General features: G+C 41.4%; 2 protein-coding genes across 3 annotated transcripts in view; one reads left to right on the top strand and one right to left on the bottom strand.

Annotated features, from left to right (window-relative positions):
• ENY2 (ENY2 transcription and export complex 2 subunit) overlaps positions 1-21,841 on the bottom strand; it is a 745,084-nt gene that overhangs the window by 534,321 nt on the left and 188,922 nt on the right. The gene's annotated exons all lie outside the window — the stretch shown is intronic.
• KCNV1 (potassium voltage-gated channel modifier subfamily V member 1) lies at positions 7,814-20,779 on the top strand. 2 transcript variants are annotated; one of them, XM_052704420.1, is made up of 4 exons: positions 7,814-10,487; positions 11,183-11,695; positions 13,451-13,977; positions 19,610-20,777. In XM_052704420.1, exons 2-4 carry the CDS (start codon positions 11,214-11,216, stop codon positions 20,119-20,121), a joined length of 1,521 nt encoding a protein of 506 aa, XP_052560380.1. In that variant the 5' UTR covers positions 7,814-10,487; positions 11,183-11,213; the 3' UTR covers positions 20,122-20,777. The 2 variants fall into 2 exon arrangements, with proteins under 2 accessions (XP_052560380.1, XP_052560379.1); XM_052704419.1 differs by lacking the exon at positions 7,814-10,487 and having other exon boundaries at positions 10,637-11,695; positions 19,610-20,779.

Genomic DNA, 21,841 nt, shown 5'->3' with positions numbered 1-21,841 from the left:
GAAAGTGATGGTTTTGAGGTAAATAAGCAGAAGTTTCTTTCACTCAGAGGCAAACTCTATCTCAGAGCAGCTTAAAAGGGTTGGCAGATACATGCTGTTGTTGAAGCAGCTCAAAGCAGTAGGCTCAGATGAATGAATTTAAACTTGAGTCAACAAGGTTTTGGAAATCATTAAAAATAGCAGCAATAAGGGAGTAGGAATGAACTGATTCATATTGTTCAATATAATTATTAAATCTGATGATCTCAGAAGAAAACGTGGGAAGAAGGGAAGGGAAGGGAAGGGAAGGGAAGGGAAGGGAAGGGAAGGGAAGGGAAGGGAAGGGAAGGGAAGGGAAGGGAAGGGAAGGGAAGGGAAGGGAAGGGAAGGGAAGGGAAGGGAAGGGAAGGGAAGGGAAGGGAAGGGAAGGGAAGGGAAGGGAAGGGAAGGGAAGGGAAGGGAAGGGAAGGGAAGGGAAGGGAAGGGAAGGGAAGGGAAGGGAAGGGAAGGGAAGGGAAGGATAAAGGCCTTCCACTCTACATCTCAGGAAAATGGAAAGGAACCCAGCAACTAATAAAAACTTTAGGCTTCATGACCCTAAAAAACAAAATCAAGTGGAATTAGTGTTATAAAATTTCCTAGGAAATTGTCAGTGAAAACCAAAGCCTGAGCACTCAACCATTTAGGACTATATTCTGTGAATTTATTATTAGCAGTAGCTAAGGAAACATCCTGGAGTCTGATGGATTATGAATTCTCTCTTGTTTGTGAAAATTACTTGTTTGATCAAAGCTATGACATACTACCTGAAGAAAGACGTGCAAATCAATAAGCTCTCCCATTATCACCCCTAGAAAATTCTGTCTGACAATGAAGACTCCTAAAAACTGGAAACATTAAACAGATTTTTTCTGACAGCCTCAAACTCATAAACATACACTTACTGACATCTATAAAAGCACTGCCTGCTGCAGTTTTAATAAGACAATACCAAAGATACTGACACAGGAGCAAGTGTAATTGGAATACTGCATTCAAGGGGAATCAATATGAGTATATCTAGATTCATAGATGTTTGAGGTGATTACATTCATACATTTGTTTATACGCCATTATTTCCTCTTGTTACATGCAGTCAACCAAGTCCAGCAGTTACTAGTTGTATGGGAATTATATATGAGATGACTTACTCTCACAGTAAAGCCTGCAAGATATGATAAAGCAGGTTTATTTTTTAGCTACTGAACAGAAATTATGATTGTTTATTCCTGCTCTAATGTAGTAAGATGTGATCATGTTATTTTGAATCCAGTCTTTTCTAATGATAAAATGTCATGAAACATCATCAGTCTTCAGGCCCACAGTCATATAAGGGAACTGTTCCATTCAGTGGTATTCAGGTCACATCATTGAACTACTTGTAAGCCTTGGAAAATTGACTATGGCTAGTTAATGAAGCACTAGTTATGCAAATGTGACATGCTGAAATTGAGAAATAACAACTGTTTCAACGTGATTCTGTGATTCTGTGATACAGAAGTTCTCTCACAATTGCATTCCCAAAGCTTTCCAGAGGACCTAGGCTCCTAACTTTGGCACAAATAAACTCCAATTTATGAGCATAGAAATCAGTAAACACATTTCCCCTTCTTGGCACCCATGCACTCCGGTATGATCCAAATTCCTCTAAGACATTCACAGAAGCATAAGTGTCCTGGTGTCAAACAGCTTAATCTCAGAGGGCAGCAATTAACTGTAATTGTATAATCATAACAGCACCTGCCTATTTCACAGTGATGCTGTGAGGATTAATTAAATATTGTATTTAGAAAATTCTTTACAATATGCACAACAAATGATGTTATTCCAAAAGTATAAAGCATTTTCATAGTTACCAGAATATATGTAGTACATTGATAATAAATATTTGTGTTGGTAAGCAAGCACTAATAACTAAACTGATGTAAAAAGTAATTATGTATTTTGGTTTTAGTTAGAAAACATTGAAAAAATTAAAAAGCAAGTCAGATTCATCTGACAAACCACAGATACTTACAATGCTGATATCTTTTCTCTGCTGTTCTCTAGCCTTCCCAGGGGAGACAAATGGACCTGTGTAAGATGTGATTCATTCCATCCTAAAGCAGCGACATATAAATCAACTAATGAAAAGCTCCTTTGAAGCACTTATTTCTCTTCCTTGACTGAAGAGGCTAAAGGTGATTGGCAGGGTAAAGAAACCTCTGCTTTTCATTTACAAAGCAAGACAGTTTTTGCAGCCACATACACAGGAACTCAGTTTACGCATAATGGCTACTTAGAATCACACTGGTCTTACAAAATGAACTTCTCTTACAAAATGAATTCCTCTTGCTACTGTGATATATATGAGGTTAGCGAATATACTCAACTCAACTTTGTAAATTCAAAGGCTGTTAAGACACTCTGAATAAATGAAGAAATGATGAATGGTCACCTCCTATACTAAAAAAGCAAGTTCTCTTTGCATTAATTGAAGAAAATTAATATATAAATGTAAACTACAATAATGTAGGGGGAAAGGAACCCCTCTTATAATCAGAAGAGAATGGCAGCAGAGATGAAGTTGCCTGAACATGTTACTCTTTTCTGTTGTACAAAACCATATAAAGTTATTTCCATTATAATTATTTTTCCGTATAGACATGTCTGTTCTGGTTTTCCTGCTTTTATACGAAGTTCAGCTATTATACCTGTCAGAGGTGTAGATGGGATTTGTCAAGTACCCAAACAGATGGACTTTATCTGCTTCTTTCAGTACAAATATTTAAGTTATTACAATGTACAAGCTTTCTGTATCACTCAATAAATATTCTGTCAGAAATAACTGCAATGTCTATACTTTCATGGTGTTATACAAGTTATTAAAAAACAACAGTTTTATGCAAAATAGTTATTTTTCTATATTAATTGTTACTCAGATTGCTACTGATTTATATGTATTAACTAATACTTTAATACACTGGAACTGATTGCATCATTTTTAAAGAAGATATTCTTGCTGTTGGCTGTTACGCTTTCTATCCTTTTATAAGTGGGAAAAATAAATGCTGAATTAAAGCTTATGAAAACATGATCATTTTGTTATCCAGTATGCCCCCAGAAGACCATGGTGTGTTGCATAGTACAATGAATGTTCAAAGATTCAAGAAACAGTTTCTTCAACAGTTTCACTGTTATGTTAAGGAAGTCACTCTTGATCTATACCAAGGGAATCTGAACTGTGAGATCTGTTAAAAAATTAGTCTCTATAGTTCAAGTGTGAACCCTAACCATACCCCAAATCCATACTGATACACCTCCTATTCAACCACAATTCAGCTTCCCTAAAAAGGATATGCAAGACAGACAGGATTCACATGTTGGTCAAACCAAGTTCTTGCACTGTTGACTTGAGATCATAATCCTAGAATGTAGTAAGGAAAGCACTTGCAACTCAGTATACACATAGCTACAAAAATAAGTCAGGTTTTAATGGAAAGCAAAAGTTTGCATAGTAAGTAACACAGGAGAAATAAGTGAAAAAACATAAACAGTGCAAAGTAGTCACTAGAACAAAATGCATGAAAGAATGAATACAACAGGGATATAAAGGCTGGAAATTTTATGTGAATTATTAGCAGAAAGGAAGTAACACATGCCTTATTAAAAGATCTCATCTGAAGGGTAAGCAATTTCAAGTGTATGTAAGAAGCAGACCAAAAGCATTGCTAGTTGATGGATCAAGGAGTAAGCTTAGCTACTGAATAAAACAAGTCATTCTGGGCAGAAATACTATTGCAAGTATTTAATATCCAAAAAATGTAGTCTCTTTTGGTGAGGACTGAAAAGCTCTTTCAGTACAAAATTTGATCTTGTTTCTGATAATGCAGATTTTAATCTCAGCTTGATTGATTTAAATCTCCTCCTGTGTTGAATGACTTCACTCTCATCTCTTTGTGATTTTTTTTGAATGAGGTTGCTATGTATGCTAAGATACTGGGACTTTCCTTCAGAGTAACAAGCCATGGTCCTATCTGAAAAAAGGCATTTTTTCTTTTCATACTTATATGTAATCTTCTTTGGCATTCCTGGGTTGTATCTGTTCAGTGACAGGTGAATGAAATAATATCTTCTAAAAAATTCAATAGGTAGGCCAACGATCAGGTCTGATTGCATATCTTTTAGTCATCTGTGAAGAATTTGTTGTATTTGGTGTAATATTCAAATAAAAAATTTGAAAATTCTTATTAATCCCTTTCCCAGTCTACTAAAAATGAAAACATGGCAGTTCAGCCTAACACTACATATACTGTGCCCTAAACTCTGTTTTATATATAAACGTCCATTTCCATTACAATTTCAGTAGGAAACGTGCCTGCCTATGCAGTCAGTGCATGTAAAGTTAGCCTTTGAAAATAACACTGCTCATGTGTGTAGGCTGCTCTACAGAACTACCTCCCCAGCTACTCTTCTTTTTACTTCCTACCACATTGTAAAAGGCAAGAAAATAAATAGATTTTGAAAGTGGGTAGTGTTCAAAGATACTGAGAACAGCTTTCTTAACTTAGTCTAGGTTACCTACTCTCTTAAACTGTTTTCACACAATGAGGACTAAACTGTGTGTCTTCTTCTGATCTGTCTGTTCTATGGAGCTAGCTCAAAGAAAGTGAGATCTGGCTGGTTTTGGTTGGATCATTTCCACAAGAAAGGCAGAATATCCCCAGAGGGAATAAATCTGTTCTAATAAGCTCTTACTTCACTCACCAAAAGAAACAGAAGAGATTTGCCTAGAGTATTTCTAGGTTTTACTTATTCTCACTTTTACTTTTAGACTTAGGTTACAGCAGTGGATGAAAGACTGACAAACTTCAGATAGATTGTGAAGGAACCACAACTGCTCCTGAAGAGCACTGCTTCATATGAACCCAAGGGTAAAATTCAACAAAGAATCTAGCCATTACCACAGTTATTTTAGGGAAGTCACTCTTGATCTACGCCAAGGGAATTGATTTTATGTTACAAATTATTTCTGCTTTTGAATGCAATGGAACTGAGGGCTCACAGGCTTGCACTGAGCACAAAATTTGCAATAGACAAATGATGAAATTATTAACTCATTAATTTTAACTTTTGATATAGTGTATTACTCACAAAACTTGGATGTATATGAAAAATTGAACTATTGACACTGAACATTTCCATAGAAACTGTAGTAGGACAGACGCCAGCAAAACCTTGAGTGGTTTTGGCAACATGAATCGGATCTACTATTCAGCAATCACAGCACATGAATGAAGGAAGATTTAACAAAACTGCATGCTATCTTTCACCCAGTGCAGTTAGCTTGTGGAGAACCTTGCACAAGTGTTCTGGACACTGAAACAGAAAATGGATTTGCAGTGTCAAGAAAGATTGTTGAACATGTTAGGCTAAATGCAACCTCTGACTTATCAAATCTTTTTGATGCTGGAAAGCATGAAAGCATGAAAAAAAACATTTTCTCTCTCTGTGTCCTATCTGTCTTTTTCTAACCTATTCTATCACATGAGACCTAGGAGAGTCATTTCGATCAAAAAACCTAAAATTTTTTGAAATACAATGTGCCAGAAATCCCAGAAATTTACAATTGAAAGATTCTTCTAAGATTCTCTTAGAAGAGGATTAATGCAATTTGAAAAGGACAGCTTGGGGATGTACATCCTGGCCTTTTTCTATATACAATAGTGTTAGAGATGGATGATGTGACTAAAAAATCAGCTCAGCATAGCATCATATCTTTCAACATGAAGGAGTATGTAAGATCTTGAAAACAGATTATAAAAGAGGTTTTTTAACAGCTGGCTTTCTGCTGAAGCAAATTTTTCAACTCCCACAACAGACATGCTGGGTATTTCAGCATTCCAGATTTTTTTTTTTTCTATACTGTATCATGAAATAATGAAATGTTTCTTCAGTCAGTGGTATCATACAAGGCAAATACAAGCTGGAGCACTGGTAAAGACAGTAGTTCACACATATGTCACTATCATTCAGTTGTTCCAGACATTTCTGTCATGATAAAACAGTACTGTATCACTCCTTTGGTCTGAACCACATCTCTAAACCATGCAGCCATGGTTCTATCCAATGGTATAAATCCAGGGAGCTAAACAGCCTTGGAAATGTCCATGATTCATTTCAGCAGCAGCACTTATCTGGCTGAGTGTATAAAACCAAATGACTCTCTTTGTACTGCTACATTGGTTTGCACCACTGCTCCAGTGGCATGAGAATATGGTTGCCTGAGCAGGTTTGCCAGGGGAATGATAACATTATGACAGCTGTTGCTTTGGTTCTTCATGTATGAATGAGCAAGAATAAAGAATAGCTGATACTTTGAGTTCCCCAGAAAATGAAAAATGCACCAGTAGTCCCCAGTTTTTGTGTCTCTAGTGGCACAAAAATAAATCCCCTATGTCTGAGCCTTTCTAATCATAAAGCACTTTTCTCATTTCTTTGAAATGTTTTAGCTTTATTTTATTGGTACATTTGAAAATAATTTTCTGAGCAGTTTTCTAAAAGTTTTGTTGTTGTGTTTTCTTTTTTTTTCTTTTTTTTTCTTTTTTTTAATAATAAAAACCTAAATTGACAACTAGTGGGAAGTCAGAAGATACCTACCAGACATCACCCAAATCTTTTGTCTAATTACAATGACGTGAAGCTAGGGACACAATGGAAGTCTGTGGATGCTGCTGTTTTCCTGCAGTGAGATGTGAGCTTGAAGAATGCATATGAAGTTCTCAGAACTACCTGAAAGCACAGACTTAACACATGGTTTTAAGAGCACCTCTAGCACCTTGAAGACACGGCCCTATTTTGAACATCTGATAATCAGAAAAAAAACGAAATTTGAGGTGACATATGTATTCCTATATACTGTCATTACTCCAAAAATGCACAGGTAAGCAAAACATTGAACCTGGTCTCCCAAAGATCATCTACTGGATGGACAGTCATCTGAATATGAGCCAGCAGTGTGCCGCAGGTGGCCAAGAAGGCCAATGGCATCCTGGCTTGTATCAGGAACAGTGTGGTGAGCAAAACTAGGGAAGTCATCCTTCCCCTGTACTCGGCATTGGTGAGGCCTCATTTCGAATACTGTGTTCAGTTTTGGGCACCTCAATACAGAAAGGACATTGAAGTGCTGGAGCAGGTCCAAAGAAGGGCAACAGGGCTTGAGAAGGGCTTGGAGAATATGCCCTATGAGGGGAGACTGAAAGAACTGGGGCTGTTTAGCCTGGGGAAGAGGAGGATGAGGGGAGACCTTATTGCTCTCTTCCAATATCTGAAAGGTGCTTACAGCAAGAGTGGGGCTGGTTTCTTCTCACTGGTGACAGGTGACAGGACAAGGGGAAATGGCCTCAAGTTGTGTCAGGGGAAGTTTAGGTTGGATATCAGGAAAAACTTCTTCACTGAATGGGTTGTTAAGCACTGGAATAGGCTCCCCAGGGAGGTGGTTGAGTCACCATCCCTGGCTCTGTTTAAAAACCATTTGGATGTGGTGCATGATTTAGCAGAGTTGTTAGGGTAGTATGGTCGGTTAGGTTGCACTTGGCCTCAATGATCTTTATGGTCTTTTCCAACCTGAGCAGTTCTATGATTCTATGATTCTATGAAAGCTTTATTCATATACTAAAAAAAGTGATCTATCGTATCAACACTACAGTGAATCAGATACTCACTTTGACTAGACAACAGCAAAACTTCTAATTGGGTTCTTAGAAACACCAGTGGATCTAAGCTTGTAGCAGAAGTCCTGTCTCTTGAATGAAATCTACAGAGGGGAGTGTTTTCAGTTCTCTATACTAATGGAGAAAGTATGTCTGAAGAGCATTTCCTGCTAACATAAAGAATGACTACTGAAAAGAGTACTCTAAAATGAGGATGAGTAAGTAACTTAGATACTGAACAAATACAGGTCTATTGTATTGAGTAAGGCATCTTGCTGTGGTAAGGTACTTACTTCTCAATATGGATGGCCTACTTAATGATTTTTTTTTAATTATTGCTTTTAATTAAGTGCTGGCTTAAGTGCTATCCATCAAATAGTTTGCACTCCCAGATGGCAATCCTGTACTGAAAATGGATTATAACCGAAAGCTGGCTTCCTAACAGCACTTGCTGATAGTTTTAACAGAAAATGAATTCATATTTTTGTTTTAAGCAATAAGAGGCAGAACATTTATGCAATTAGGTACTTGTATTTCTTTATAACACACCTGAAATTCAAAATTACTGAGTTGGGAATGGTCTCAGGAGGTCAGCTAACCATTCCAGCCCACTGGAAAAAATGGTGCAGCTCTTTCATTGCTGACAAGTCCTCGTGTCCAGGCACTTCTTTGATGACCAGTGCACAAACCGATAACACAAATGATCTCCTCCACTGCCTCATAAGCCTGCAACCAAAACTTTCCTGACCCCTATCCTCAATGTCCTTCCTGTCATTCAACTCCATTATTTCTATGCCTGTTCAGTGTGTTCAAGGAGGACAGGTGACTTCTTCAACTTCGTGAGCAGTCTTTCACATATCTGAAGATTGTTATGTCATGCACTATTCCCTCCACTGTAGCTGTTCGATCCTTGCTTTTCCTCTTGCACCATGACTTCCAAACTTGCTTCTATCTATTCTCTTCTAGATTCCTTTCAATCATTGCACACTTTCACAATGGTTGCCCAGAGTGGATTCCTGCACCAGCAACTACTGAGCAGAGCAGACACTGTTGCAGTCATTCATGCTAAAGCAGCAGTAAGAAAAACATTGTTAATATAGAGATGCTTGCTGGTATCCAAAATATGAGCCATTAGTACACCTCTGTGAAATAAATGTGTAGAAAATACATAGCTGTACACAGTGGCACATAAGTCACATGAGAGGGGATACAGAGCTGAGGGTATGGCACACAGTACTAGCAGTGTGACACACATGCATTTTTTATAAAACAAATCATGTAAAAGCTGGGAGAATTGGCTGATGCACCTGAAGGCCGTGCTATCATTCAACAAGACCTGGACAGACTTGAGAGCTGGGCAGGGAGGAATCTGATGAGATTTAACCAAAACAAGTGTAGTCTTGCACCTGGGGAGGAATAACTGCATGCATCAGTACAGGTAAGTGGATGACCTACCAAAGAGGAGCTCTGTAGACAAGGACCTGGGGGTCCTGGTGGACAACAGGTTGGCTGAGAGTGCGCCCTTGCAGCCAAGAAGACCAATGGTATCCTGAAGTGCATTATAAAGAGTGTGGCCAGCAGGTTAAAGGAAGTGATCCCCCCCTCTACCCTGCCCTGGTGAGGCCACATTTAGAATATCACATCCAGTTCAGGGCTCCTAGTAGTTCAGCTGAGAGTCACAAAAATGATAAGAGCCTGGAGCATCTCCCACATGAGGAAAGGCTGAGCAACGTGGATCTGTTTGGCCTGGGGAAAAGAAGATTTAGAGGGAATCTGATTAATGTTTACAAATATTTAAAGGGAGGTGGGAGGCAAATGGATGAGGCCAGGCTCTTCTCAGTGGCACATAGCAACAGGACAAGGATCAATGGCCTAAAATTTGAACATAAGAAGTTCCGTACTAATATGCATAAGAACTTCTGTACGGTGAGGATGATAGAGCACTGGAACAGATTGCCCAGAGAGGTTGTGGATTTTCCTTCTATGGAGATATTCAAGACCCGTCTGGATGCCTATCTGCGTGACCTATTGCAGGGTACCTGCTTTAGCAGGGGCGATGGATTCGATGATCCATTCAGGTCCCTTCCAACCCCTATGATTCTGTATGGTTCCGTATGGTTTCCTACAAGGAAGGAGAGAAGGGTGAAAAAGGTGACTATTAATTCTCACCACACAATACAGTGGTGCTCAAAGATCAACACAGGACAGCATCAGACATATCCCAAAATACTTTAGAAAAAAACGCTGAGAGGACTTAGTTTAAGACAGGCCCTCCAGTGTGCACTGCCAGGCCATTACGACGACTGTTTGCTTGACACTTTTTAGATCTGATCTGCGGTCGTGATAGCAGTGTTAATGAAGACCACCTACTCGGAAGCACATTTGGTGTTACGTATATTAGCAGGGAGCGAGTGGAATTCAAATCGTCCTGCGAGCTCACTCGGAGAAGTTGGAGGGTCTGAAAACCCCTCGAAACGAGCAGCCCCGGCCAGGAGACAGCGAGTTCCGCTCGGCACCTCCCGCCGAGCCGCGACCCAGCCTTCGACACGGCGCACGGCCGGGACGGCGAACGCTCGGCCCCGCGGCGTGGAGGGCGGCGGCCCGGCCCAGCCCGCCCCGTGCCGCGCAGCCCCGCCACTCCCGCCTGCCCCCCGCGGCACATGACCCGCCATGGAGGCGCGCCGGCGCTGCCCAGAAGTTTGGAGCCGGTGGAGCGAGCGGAGGGGACGGCGGCAGCAGGCGCCCAGCCGCGGGCGGCACAGCGGGGCGGGTGGGCAGGTGAGGCGCGGCGCGGAGAGGAGCGGAGCAGAGCTAGGCAGCGGAGCGCGGCCGGGCGGGCTGACGGGCTGACGGACGGTGCGCGGCGGCTGCTCCGGGCTGGGGCGAGGCTCCCGCGGCAGGACGGGGCGGGGCTGGTCGGGCGGGCCGGCAACTTCGGCTGCGGCGAAGTGCGGGCGCAGGGGGCTGCCTCGGAAGCCGGGATACGTCTGTGAGGGTGCAGAGAGAGCGGGCGGACCGAGCCGTGGGGCCGGAGGGAGGGCAGAGGCTTCGGGCGAGGCCGAACACGGGGCGGGTCGCCGGGCGTCCCCGCTCTCCTCGCGCAACCCGCTGAAGGCGATGTTGGTGTCGTGCCGTGCTGGTTCCTTCGGGCTCGGCTCTCGGGACACTTGATTGAGAGATCGGGGATGACCGCGAAGCCGAAGGGGCCGCGTGGGTTGTCGCTGGTAGACGGTGCTTGGCGTTTCCCCCAGACAGCGCGCAGCGAGGCTGCCTCACGGACGTCAGGCGTCTCTGGTACCAGAGCCCAGCAGTACGTTTGGCCTCTGTATCAGACGGAGGCACCATCTGGAGGAAGTGGGGATGGTGAGGAGCCCCGGGGACAGGAGCCATAGCATCAGAAGGTACCTCATCTTTAGGTTGGCCCCACTGCCGCCACCAGGAATCTCTGCAGCTTTGTTGTGTTTTCCATCCAGGAGAGTGTGGGCTGCTGCTGGCAGCTACAGGATGAAGTCGCCTCCCTGCTGCATGTCTCTTAATTCCCAAGCGTCCCTGGAGGAACAAGGCAATAGCACATCGCTGGGCTCCCTGGACTGCAGTGTTTTCTCCAGCGAGGAGGAGCAGGGGCCCCTGCTGCAGAAGGTTGTTCCTTCCTTGGACTGCTTTACAATCAATGTGGGAGGCAGCCGCTTTGTGATGTCCCAGCAAACTTTGTCTTGCTACCCCGACACTCGTCTTGGCAAACTGGCCGTGGTGGTCTCTGCTGCCCGGGATGTCGCCTCTGGCCTCCTTGAGCTCTGTGATGATGCTAACCTGGTGGAGAATGAGTATTTCTTTGACCGGAGCTCACAGGCATTTCACTACATCCTGAACTACTACCAGACAGGGAGGCTGCATGTGATGGAGCAGCTGTGTGCACTCTCCTTCCTGCAGGAGATCCAGTACTGGGGCTTGGATGAGCTCAGCATCGACTCCTGCTGCAGAGATCGGTGAGCTGTGGGAAAAAACACAGAGCAGGAGCATGGGCTGAGTGAGCTCAGCACTGGCTGATGTTCAGGGACAGTCAGGTGAGAGATCCAGCAGTAGGGCAGAGAAGGTAGCACAGAAAAATATCCTCAAAGCTGGGTAAATCCAGCAGTGAATCCTACTCTGGAGGTAGGTGGAAGCAGGAGATGGGACAAAGAGGTAAGTTGAGTGAGATCGCTGCTTACCTTTGCTGTGAGGGACAGGTTAGCAGTGGGGGCAAGATAGTGAGAGCCTGGCATGAGCAGAATCTGGATTTTTCTGCACTAGTATCAGACTGATCCTGGAAGTTCAAAGTGGAAAGTGGCAGCGCTGGAGATAGGATGGGCTGTGAAAGCAGAGATACACTTTCAGTGTCATTCAGATTGAGGCTTCATTTTAGCCAAGGGGGATCACGTGTGTAGTCATGAGTCGGGAGAGTTTGGAGCCTCGCTGCCCAGTACTTTCTGCACAATTCCAAACAGGAGAGTCAGAAGGTGGGAGTGGTCACTGCTGTACTGAGACTGGGTCACGCAGCTGCAGGAGCAGTCTTGAGGAGAAGCATAGAACACAGATGTAGCAGCTTACAGGGAGTGGGCAGCAGCAGGAGCGTGGCTTGTTGGAGACAAATTGTGACAGGAAGTTTAGGAACAAGGTGGATTTTGACTGAACCACCCACAGGATTTTTCTGTTAATTCTATTTGCACCTACTTTATCCCCCATATTAGCATTACTGGTTTGTCTGTAGTATAAAGAGTAAGTACAACTGCTGTTGGTCAAACTGGTTATGTCAAAATTATTAGAAATAATCAAGCACATTCATCCTCCCTCACCCCTCCCCCCCTTCCAAAAAAGAGCTTCGGTTATCCTATCCTTAAATGATTCAGTTCTGCATCTGAGACAGTGATATCCTAGTTTTCATCCCATTCTTCATTCACTAGTAGATAAAACTGACAGATCCTAATTCCTTGGTGGCACAAGAACCTAACAGACCTCTTGGGCATATGCAGAAGTAACCGTGCATCAAATGAAGGCAAAATTGCATAGCCCCTTAATTTAAGTCTTGGTAACTACAGCTGTCAGGAAATACAGATATAAAGCAAAATAATTTTTACAATATAATTTGGGAATGTTGTTTCATGAAATAGTTCTGTAAGTACACTCTAGCAAAATGCTCGACTGTGCATTTACAATCAATTTCAGTCAGCAAAGATGCTTTGTTGTGTGACAGCCCATATGTTTAAAGTAAGATAACATGAGTAATCTGAGCACGTGTTGATCAGAACTTCATACATGAAATGCACAGCTTTCATTATGTCTTCCCTTCTAGCGCTACAGATACACACCAATGTAATAAAACTGCAATATAATTAATAAAACTGCAATAAAATTGAGGATAATGGAGAAACAGAAGGTCTGGATTGCTTATAAGAATACATGTTAGTCATGGAACTAATCCTACTGTAGTCAACATGATCCACATAAGTAGCACACTACCTGAATAAAATTACCATGCACATACAAACTGTCTCACTGCTGTGACACGGGTAAGTAGGAAACATGCTGTAGGGCCTCAGTTAGTCACAACACACTTGACCTTCACAGCACACTTGACATCAGGGTTTTCTAATTTCCAATGAGGTATACGTTTATGTGTGTTCTTATGCCTCTCATGGTAGAGGATGAGAAAAGCATAAGCATATTGGTATTAAAAATCTTTTTGTTGGGGGATTCCTGGGCAGGTACTTCAGGAGGAAGGAGCTGAGTGAAGCCTTAGACATCAAGAAAGATGCTGAAGAACTGGATGCTCAAGATGAGGAAGAGGACTTTTCTGGTAGCCTCTGTCCCAGTGTCAGACAAAAACTTTGGGAAGTTTTGGAAAAGCCTGGTTCCTCTGCAGCAGCCAGGACTTTTGGCACTTTATCCATGGCTTTTGTTGTTGTGTCCATTGCCAACATGGCTTTGATTTCAGTAGAGCTAAGCTGGCTGGCACCACCACTACTGGATGCCCTTGAGTACCTGTGCATTACATGGTTCACTGTGGAGTTTGTTCTGAGGTTCCTGTGTACACGGGATCGGTGTCGCTTTCTGAGGAATGTGGCAAACATCATAGACCTCCTTGCTATTTTACCTTTCTACATTACACTGCTGGTAGAGAGTCTGTGTGGTGGGGAGAGCTCCCAAGAACTGGAGAATGTGGGGCGCATTGTCCAAGTGCTGAGGCTGCTCAGAGCGCTGCGGATGTTGAAGCTGGGAAGACATTCAACAGGTACTTCAGCCATGGCAGTGTTAGTTCTTACTTTTGCTACCAACAAACCATCCCCATTTTGTGTGCGTTTATATACAGTGTAACGTTAGCTGTGATGGCTTGTGAAACCCTTATTTGTGGACATTGATAGCAGTGTCAGGAGATTTCTTCAATAAATTTTAGTTCTTCATAAAGCCACTGCAATTTGTTTGCATAGAACATTTACAAAAGCAGGCCACAAAGCTGCATGCTACAAGCCCTTCACCAGTCCACAATGTCACAAACTTGCAAACATTTTTATTTCAGTTAGTTAGTAACGAAGCAAGGGAAGAAACAGAAGTGACCCATGCTTTTATATTATCAGAGGCTCACTGGTGACAGTTTATAATTATCTGTCATCATTCGTTGCACTTCAAAAGTTTATGCAAATAAATGGATCATGATTTTGCCCACTTCGCACATCCTGAAAACCTGTTGGATATAGAATGGTTCAATAAAACTGTTTGAAGTGAATCATACTGGGCAGTGGTTTGATGGGCTCCCTGACCGTGTCGAACATGTTGGAATCTGTATGATATGTTGAACACAGCTGGAGCACTGAATTGGCATTAGGTTCAGCACAGAGTGGCAATGTCAGGTTCAGCCAGCATTCTAATGTGGTGCCCTTTGTGTCCAACCACTCCTGATGCAGTCCTTCCAGAATTTCCTGCCTTGAAGCAGTAATGATTTGCTTCATTTTTTGGAGCTAATCTTCCCTACCCTCTTTGTGAACTGGCCCTATTTCAGTGGGCATTTTAGCAGCAGGATGTCTTTGATTTTTCCCACTGAAGAGCAGTGAATCTTCATACTAGTAGCAGTGAGTAGCTTTATTACTGGTGAGCAGCATAATAGTGGTTTCAGATTATGCCTGTCCCTTGGAAAGCAGTTGAGGGGAAGCTGCTGGTGCTTCAGTCTGTCACTGAGTTTGCTGTGCTTCAGTATAATTTTTACGGTTTTTGTTCTATGCTGCCCTACTGCCCACTTCCAAGTACATGACTGTGAATGTGTTCCTCCCTTGTTCTAAGAATAAGATTTTAGCACACTAAGGCAATTATGTGCTAAATGACAAGATTATGATCCAAAAGTATGTTAATTCTAGTTAGAAACTTTCCAAAGTTTCCATTTCAGTATACTTTACTGCTACAGAATGAATGCACGAAACTCAGTTCTGAGGCTGTCAGCTATAAAGTAAGTTTCAGATGCCTGTGTAGTAACCATTAACTTTAGCTGTATTCAGTACTTCAGTGCTTGCAGAGGTGGTCTAAACCATAAGTGTCCAACCCATTGGTTTTATGTTTTTGTTTCCTTCTTTTTCTGTTGTTGTTTTGTTGTTTTTTTGTTTCAATAAAAAGCAAATTTAAAGAAGCTTTTTTGCTTATGTATGTTAACTGTATTATATATTTTGTATGTAGCTCAAGACAATGGCTTTTCACTCCTAGGCAAGCCAAAAGGTTGGACACCCATGATCTAAACTTTTGTGCCTATTTATTTTTAAAGTTAAATCCATTAAAATATTATTATAGTTTATTTCACAATATTGTGTTACTAATGTTAAGAGTTTAATAATTCATTTGCCATGTTTGGTAGAAGAAAGGAATTAATTCTATTTAAATACAGTCTTCTACTCTGAAAGTGAGCTGCCATCTCTCTTCTGCAGTTGAAATACCAATTTCAGCATACAAAAATTGACATACATCACTATTTAAGCCATTCAGATCAGCATTACTGCCACTGTGCTTGCCTCTGGTAGTTTGGAATTACTAGTTACTTAGTTGCAGAACAGTAAATCAGCTTTGGCTCTTTTCTGTATAATTTGAACGTAGAAGGTCATGAATTTGATTTTCTGTCAGAAGAGATGTGGTTGCTAAGGCAAAACAAAGCTCTAATAAATCAAGACAAAAAATAGATTAGCTGATCTGAAGCATAATTTTTGACCAGTAGAGGATTGTAGTGGAAGAGAGTTGTGCTAACACGGTTCTGAACACACTTGTGACCATAGTAGCCAATAGAAGATAAACATTGTAAGTACAGTACACAGACACCATCCTCACACATACCTAGGCAGTCCCAATAAATCTGAGTGTAGAAGTGGCACTCAAATACTTCTGTCTTGAATTAGGAGCTTAAAACTGCCTCCCAGTAAGGGTTCTGTGACTCTTGCACTCTCAGATCAGTTGAAATTTCATACACTGCTAGCCTGTTTTGTGTGGCAAAAGGAGTGCAGGATCAGACGAAAAGAGATGTAAAAATCTGTGGCTGCCAGGAGCAACTCCTCTGTCACCAAGGCAGGATGGTCACAGTCACGAGTCACCGTGCAGACCCATAGAAAAGCTGAGATCCCAGTGGCAGCATGGTTCTGCTATCAGAGGCAGAAATTAGTTAGGAAAAATTCTGAGTCCATTCTTCTTTCCTCTGTTTTTGAAGAAATAGCAGATTAGACCTTTTTGTGGGGAGGGGAAAGAAAAAGGGAAAGAAAAATTCTTTGTAAGCCAAACTCAGTTATCAGGAGATGGATGTAATGCAGAGAAACAACTGGGCCATACCAGAGTGAGTGTTAAATTATGCAAAGTGCTGTACCTTGTCAAAGAAAACTGATCAATTAGTAGTACTTCTACCAGTAGATGTATAGCTAGAGGATGAGATGACTTCTAAGATACTGAAGTTACAGATTTGAGTGGATTAGGAACGAGTAAGAACCTGCGTTTTTCACATTTTCTGATGCTCCTCAGCCGTTGGCTTCCTTCTGGGACCATGTCTTGTCTGAGGCTTTGCTGGTCCTCCTATAGGAAGCACTTAGAAATTTACTCCTTGAGAAGCAGGATGTGAGCATCTGATGGCAATGAGCACATTAGAGAGAAGTTTGTAGCATATGTGATGGCGAGATGTTTCTGGATTCATGAGAAAGCAAAACTTCAGCATATTCAGAATTCAGTGCCAAAAATTCAAGATGATTTAAATGCTGCGTGTTAACTGAGTCTCCTGATTTTCAGCTTGCATTATCAAGTTCCTTTGGGCAACAGAGGTGGAACTTGCGATATATGGCAGAAGTGCTTCTCCTTTCTGCTGCTGGTTCCAAGGCTGGAGCTGTTTGCTTGCCCCAACCATACTGGCTGTTGTAGCAGCTTAGCACTTTCCAACATGAGTAACCAAGCTGTTACAGCTCCTGGCAAGGAGCTCTCATAACTCTCATAAGACTTGCTGAAGTGTCTGCTCTACTTTGGCTATATGTTAGGGCTGGATAAGTCATTTTTAAAAGTTAAAGTAAAGCAGAATACATAATCCTTCTGAATACACCAACTGAATCCCATTTGGAATGAACTGTGGAGTCCAGTAAGTTGTCTGGTTCATAGTTGCATCTGAAAACATCTCCTGACTTCTTCTGAAGGCGTGAAGTGATGCAGAACCACCACTTCACTGATCAAGCACCATCACTGCAAATATTTACTTTGATTTTTTAAAAATGAAGGTCAAGCATTGTTTCTTTATTTTTCTATTTTTTTTTTCTCTTTTTTTTGCTCTGATCTTAACAAGTTAAAGAGTACGTTAGTTATTATTTTCCTTCACGATAATTAAGATAATTCTCTAATACCTGGTTTTGATAACCAAGGCAGCTTAAGTTCTGTTGTTTTTTTTCCCAGATACTGAATCATTTTTATACTTTTCAGTTTTTTCAGCATCATTGCTTTATATGAGGATACTAGGACTTAGAATAATTTTAAAAGAACATATCAGGCTCCTTAATAGTAAGAATAATTAACCCTTTAAAAAAATATTTTTGCTGAAGATGTAATCAATGTGATGCAAATAGTTAGCAATCACAGCCTTGTTCCTGCTTATTTCAACCTGATTTAAGAAAGTTGTTCTGTTGTTTTGTTGTTTTGTCATGTTTTTTTAAACCAATATTCTTGGGCTCCCTTGTAAAGGGCAAACCTGGATTTTACAGTCTTTACTTCACAGACTTTTAAATTGGTTTACCTTCTTCCTAGGTCACCTGAAAGAATTTATTCTTCTACCTTGTTCAGTATGAAATTTTACATGGCATTTGAGTAGAATAACTTCCTTGGAAGATGAGAGCTTGATCTGTGTCCTCACAATTGTCCCTTCCCTTTGCACTTCTATCTTAGTGTATTTTCAGAATCTGGAGAAAGTCTCCTTAATAGAAAAAAAGATTAGTCTGATGTATCTTATTCCCTTTTTCTGTTACATAATTAACCTGTATCATTACAATAAACATTCTGACCAACAGACTATCTTTACAGCAATATAAAATCTGGATAGGGGCAAATCCTTAACTGTAGCTAGCAGAAGACAACTTTGAAACAGGAAACATGCCCTACAAAATAGTCTGTTCTTCCACTGTTTGCTGAACATAAAGGAAAACTTTAAAACTCGTTAGATCTAAAGGGAAAAAGAAACAGACCAAAAGGAAAAAGAAATTTTGACTTATTTTATTTTGAGATTGTGGAAGGAAAGCAAATCAAATTATTTGTTACTTCAATGAGCATATGAAGTCTGCAAGCAGAAGCAGCAAGCTTCTATGCAAATGTTCTAGTCAGAACTGTACTCTTATGAAAAGAAGTTGATAAGCATTGTGGGTTTTTTTTTCCCACTTGTTCAGGAAAACATATAGCATGTTTTTAAGAAGAACATTAACAATCCAAAATCAGTTGTGATTCAAAAGATAATTTCAGTCTCCCATGTTTTTCAACCTGTTTGATACCCTGTTATCTTCTTTTGTTTATGAGCAACATTTATCCATTGCAATGTTATTGGATTTACTTTCCTGCTTGCTTTGTCAGGCAGCCTAGCCTTGAGGCAGCAGCTCTAAAAGGAATGTGGGGCATTATGGAGAGCAATCTGCTGCACATAAATTCCCTGTTCGACTCATGGGCATTGGTGAATTAGCAGGAGAATTCTTGTTTGCTTTGGGAAGCTTTGCTATCTCCAGTTTTGGCACAAGCACAGCTGCTCCTGGACTACTGTATTTGTTTTGATCTCTCTAGATAAAGATGTTGGGAAGAAGGGTCAGAGGGAGGTGATGAGAACTATAAAAGGATTGTAAACAGTGCTTAGCAAAGAAAAGGTACTGTGTGACAGAATTAGGCTCGAAGTACCCACCTGGGAACGTGAATTTGACAACAGGGTGCTCTTTGGTCCAAGACAAAAATATGATAATGGCTGGAAAACAAGCACATTCCAACTGAAAGTAGGAAGCAGATGTTTTTAGTAGTTTTAAATGGCTATTTAGGTAACTTAATAAAAATTGTGGTAGACTCTCCATTATGGCCAATTACTAAATCAAGATTGGTTAGTTTTTCTAAATCATATGTTGTATGTAGTTCAAATGATAAGCAGTAAGAAGAATTTATATGCTCTGTATAAAGGAAAATGAGATGATGTCAGTGTTTTAGTCTAATATCTTAATCTGTTTCTTTTTAAATCACATTTTCGCAGTAGTTTTGCTTGTAGGAACTGCAGCCCTTTTTCATAAGCCATGTTCATTAACAGCCAAAACAAAGGCATAAAACGATCAGCTTTCAAATACGGTATGTTTCATGGATCTCTGAAGGAAGCTACACAAATCAACTTACTGACAGCATTTCTTGTTTTTCAGGGTTGCGGTCCCTTGGAATGACAATTGCACAGTGCTACGAGGAGGTTGGCCTGCTGCTACTTTTCCTTTCTGTAGGAATCTCTATATTTTCCACAGTGGAGTATTTTGTTGAGCAAGGTGTGCCAGGCACAACATTCACAAGCGTACCTGGTGCTTGGTGGTGGGCAACAACATCCATGACAACTGTTGGTTATGGTGACATTAGACCAGATACAACTGCTGGTAAGGTAGTGGCCTTCATGTGTATACTGTCAGGAATACTAGTTTTGGCTTTGCCAATAGCTATCATAAATGACCGGTTTTCTGCCTGTTACTTTACACTGAAGATAAAAGAAGCTGCTCTTCGGCAGCGTGAAGCTTTAAAGAGACTCATAAAGAACTCATCCAGTGACTCAAATATCAATGTTAATTTGCGAGACATATATGCACGCAGTGTCATGGATATGTTACGACTGAAAAGCAGAGAGCGAGCGAGCACAAGGAGCAGTGGAGGAGATGACTTTTGGTTTTGACTTTTAAGTTATTTAGCCTTGTATAGCAAATAGACTACTTCAGAAATGTGGTATTAAGAATCTGTTTTTTTATCATGCAACACATAATGTATTGCTTTTCCATCTGGAGCTCTACGTACTTGTATAGAATGATATAGCTGGTGTAAGCAAAAGGCTCTGAGGGCACCAGAAACATACCCCCAGAACTTGGTTGATGAGAGAGAAAATAATGGGTCCATCAAAGTAAAATAGTGTTACAAACACTTGTCTATGAATCTTATGTCCTTGCTAATGTATAGTAATAAAATCTTTTAGCTGAAATTGCCATGGTGTTTTGAATTTTGAAGACCTATAGGACTTGTATTTGAAAAAAAAACAAAACAAAACAAAAAAACAAAGTTAAATACATTAGGAAAATCTGAAGTAAATAGTTACCAGATATATACATGGTGGATATCAGGAGATGATAGGTGAGAAGTATTAAGCTGACGACACCAAGCTGAGTGGTGTGGTTGACACAGTAGAAGGAATGGATGCCATTCAGAGGGACCTCGAGAGACTGGAAAGGTGGGCCAGGGTGAACCTGATGAGGTTCAACATGGTAAAGTGGAGAGATTTGCACTTGGGCCGGAGGAATCCCAGGCATCCATACAGACTGGAAGGAGCAGTCCTTGAGAGCAGCCCTGCAGGGAAGGACCTGGGTGACTTGATGGATGAAAAGCTTAACATGAGCCAGCAGTGTGCTCTTGAGGCTCAGAAGGCAAATGGTATCATGGGCTCCATCAAAAGAGGGGTGGCCAACAGGGACAGGGAGTTGATTGTCCCCCTCTACTCTGCTCTTGCGAGGCCCCATCTGGAGTACTGTGTCCAAGTGTGGAGCCCCCAGTACAGAAAAGACAGGGAGCTGCTGGAGAGGGTCCAGAAGAGAGCCACAAAGATGATCAGGGGACTGGAGCACCTCCCCTGTGAAGACAGGCTGAGGGAGCTGGGCTGAGCTGGGCTTTTCTGGGAGAAAAGAAGGCTGCAGGGTGACCACACTGCAGCCTTTCAATACCTAAAGGGAGCCTACAAACAGGAGGGGAATCAACTCTTTGAAAGGGTTGGTAACAGGACAAGGGGAAATGGTTTTAAGTTGAGGGAGGGAAGATTTAGGTTGGATGTCAGGGGGAAGTTCTTTACAGAGAGAATGGTGAGGTACTGGAACAGGCTGCCCAGAGAGGTTGTGGATGCCCTGTCCCTAGAGGTGTTCAAGACCAAGTTGGATGGGGCCCTGGGCAGCCTGGTCTAGTATTAAATGGGGAGGATGGTGGCCCTGCATGTGGCAGGGGTTTGGAGCTTGATGATCCTTGATGTCCCTTCCAACCCTGGCCATTCTGTGATTCTGTGATTCTGTGATCAAAGATCTGCAGCCAAGTGTAAAGTAGTCATGAACTGCGTGCTGTAACTTTGAGCACCCTCTGCAATTGCTGCAGAAGTTAGAGGAGATAATACAGCAGAAATACAGCACTCTCTTTTGCAGCAGTGAGTTCATTTACAAACTTACTTTGAACAATGCCTTCTTGTGTTTTGATTCTCTTAGCTTATTTGTGCAGCTAAGCAGATTTTGCACTTAAGTAAAGTCACCAGTGGATACCAGAAGAAATAGAAATTGTAAAAGTTAATAAGTTACTAATTTCTCTATCTCCTGTTAAAATCAGGAAGTATTCCAGTAAGTTAGCCAGATGTAAAAAAAAGTGATCAT

Source organism: Tympanuchus pallidicinctus, unplaced genomic scaffold, assembly GCF_026119805.1.
Source record: "Tympanuchus pallidicinctus isolate F22 unplaced genomic scaffold, pur_lepc_1.0 scaffold5, whole genome shotgun sequence".
Lineage (NCBI taxonomy): Eukaryota > Metazoa > Chordata > Aves > Galliformes > Phasianidae > Tympanuchus > Tympanuchus pallidicinctus.
This window is presented reverse-complemented; position numbering and strand designations above follow the sequence as displayed.

Coding starts and splice junctions, on each gene's coding strand:
- KCNV1 (XM_052704419.1), top strand. CDS start 11,070: ATGGTGAGGAGCCCCGGGGACAGGAGCCATAGCATCAGAAGGTACCTC. Junction 11,696..13,450: donor GACTCCTGCTGCAGAGATCG/GTGAGCTGTGGG, acceptor ATTCCTGGGCAG/GTACTTCAGGAGGAAGGAGC. Junction 13,978..19,609: donor GCTGGGAAGACATTCAACAG/GTACTTCAGCCA, acceptor CTTGTTTTTCAG/GGTTGCGGTCCCTTGGAATG.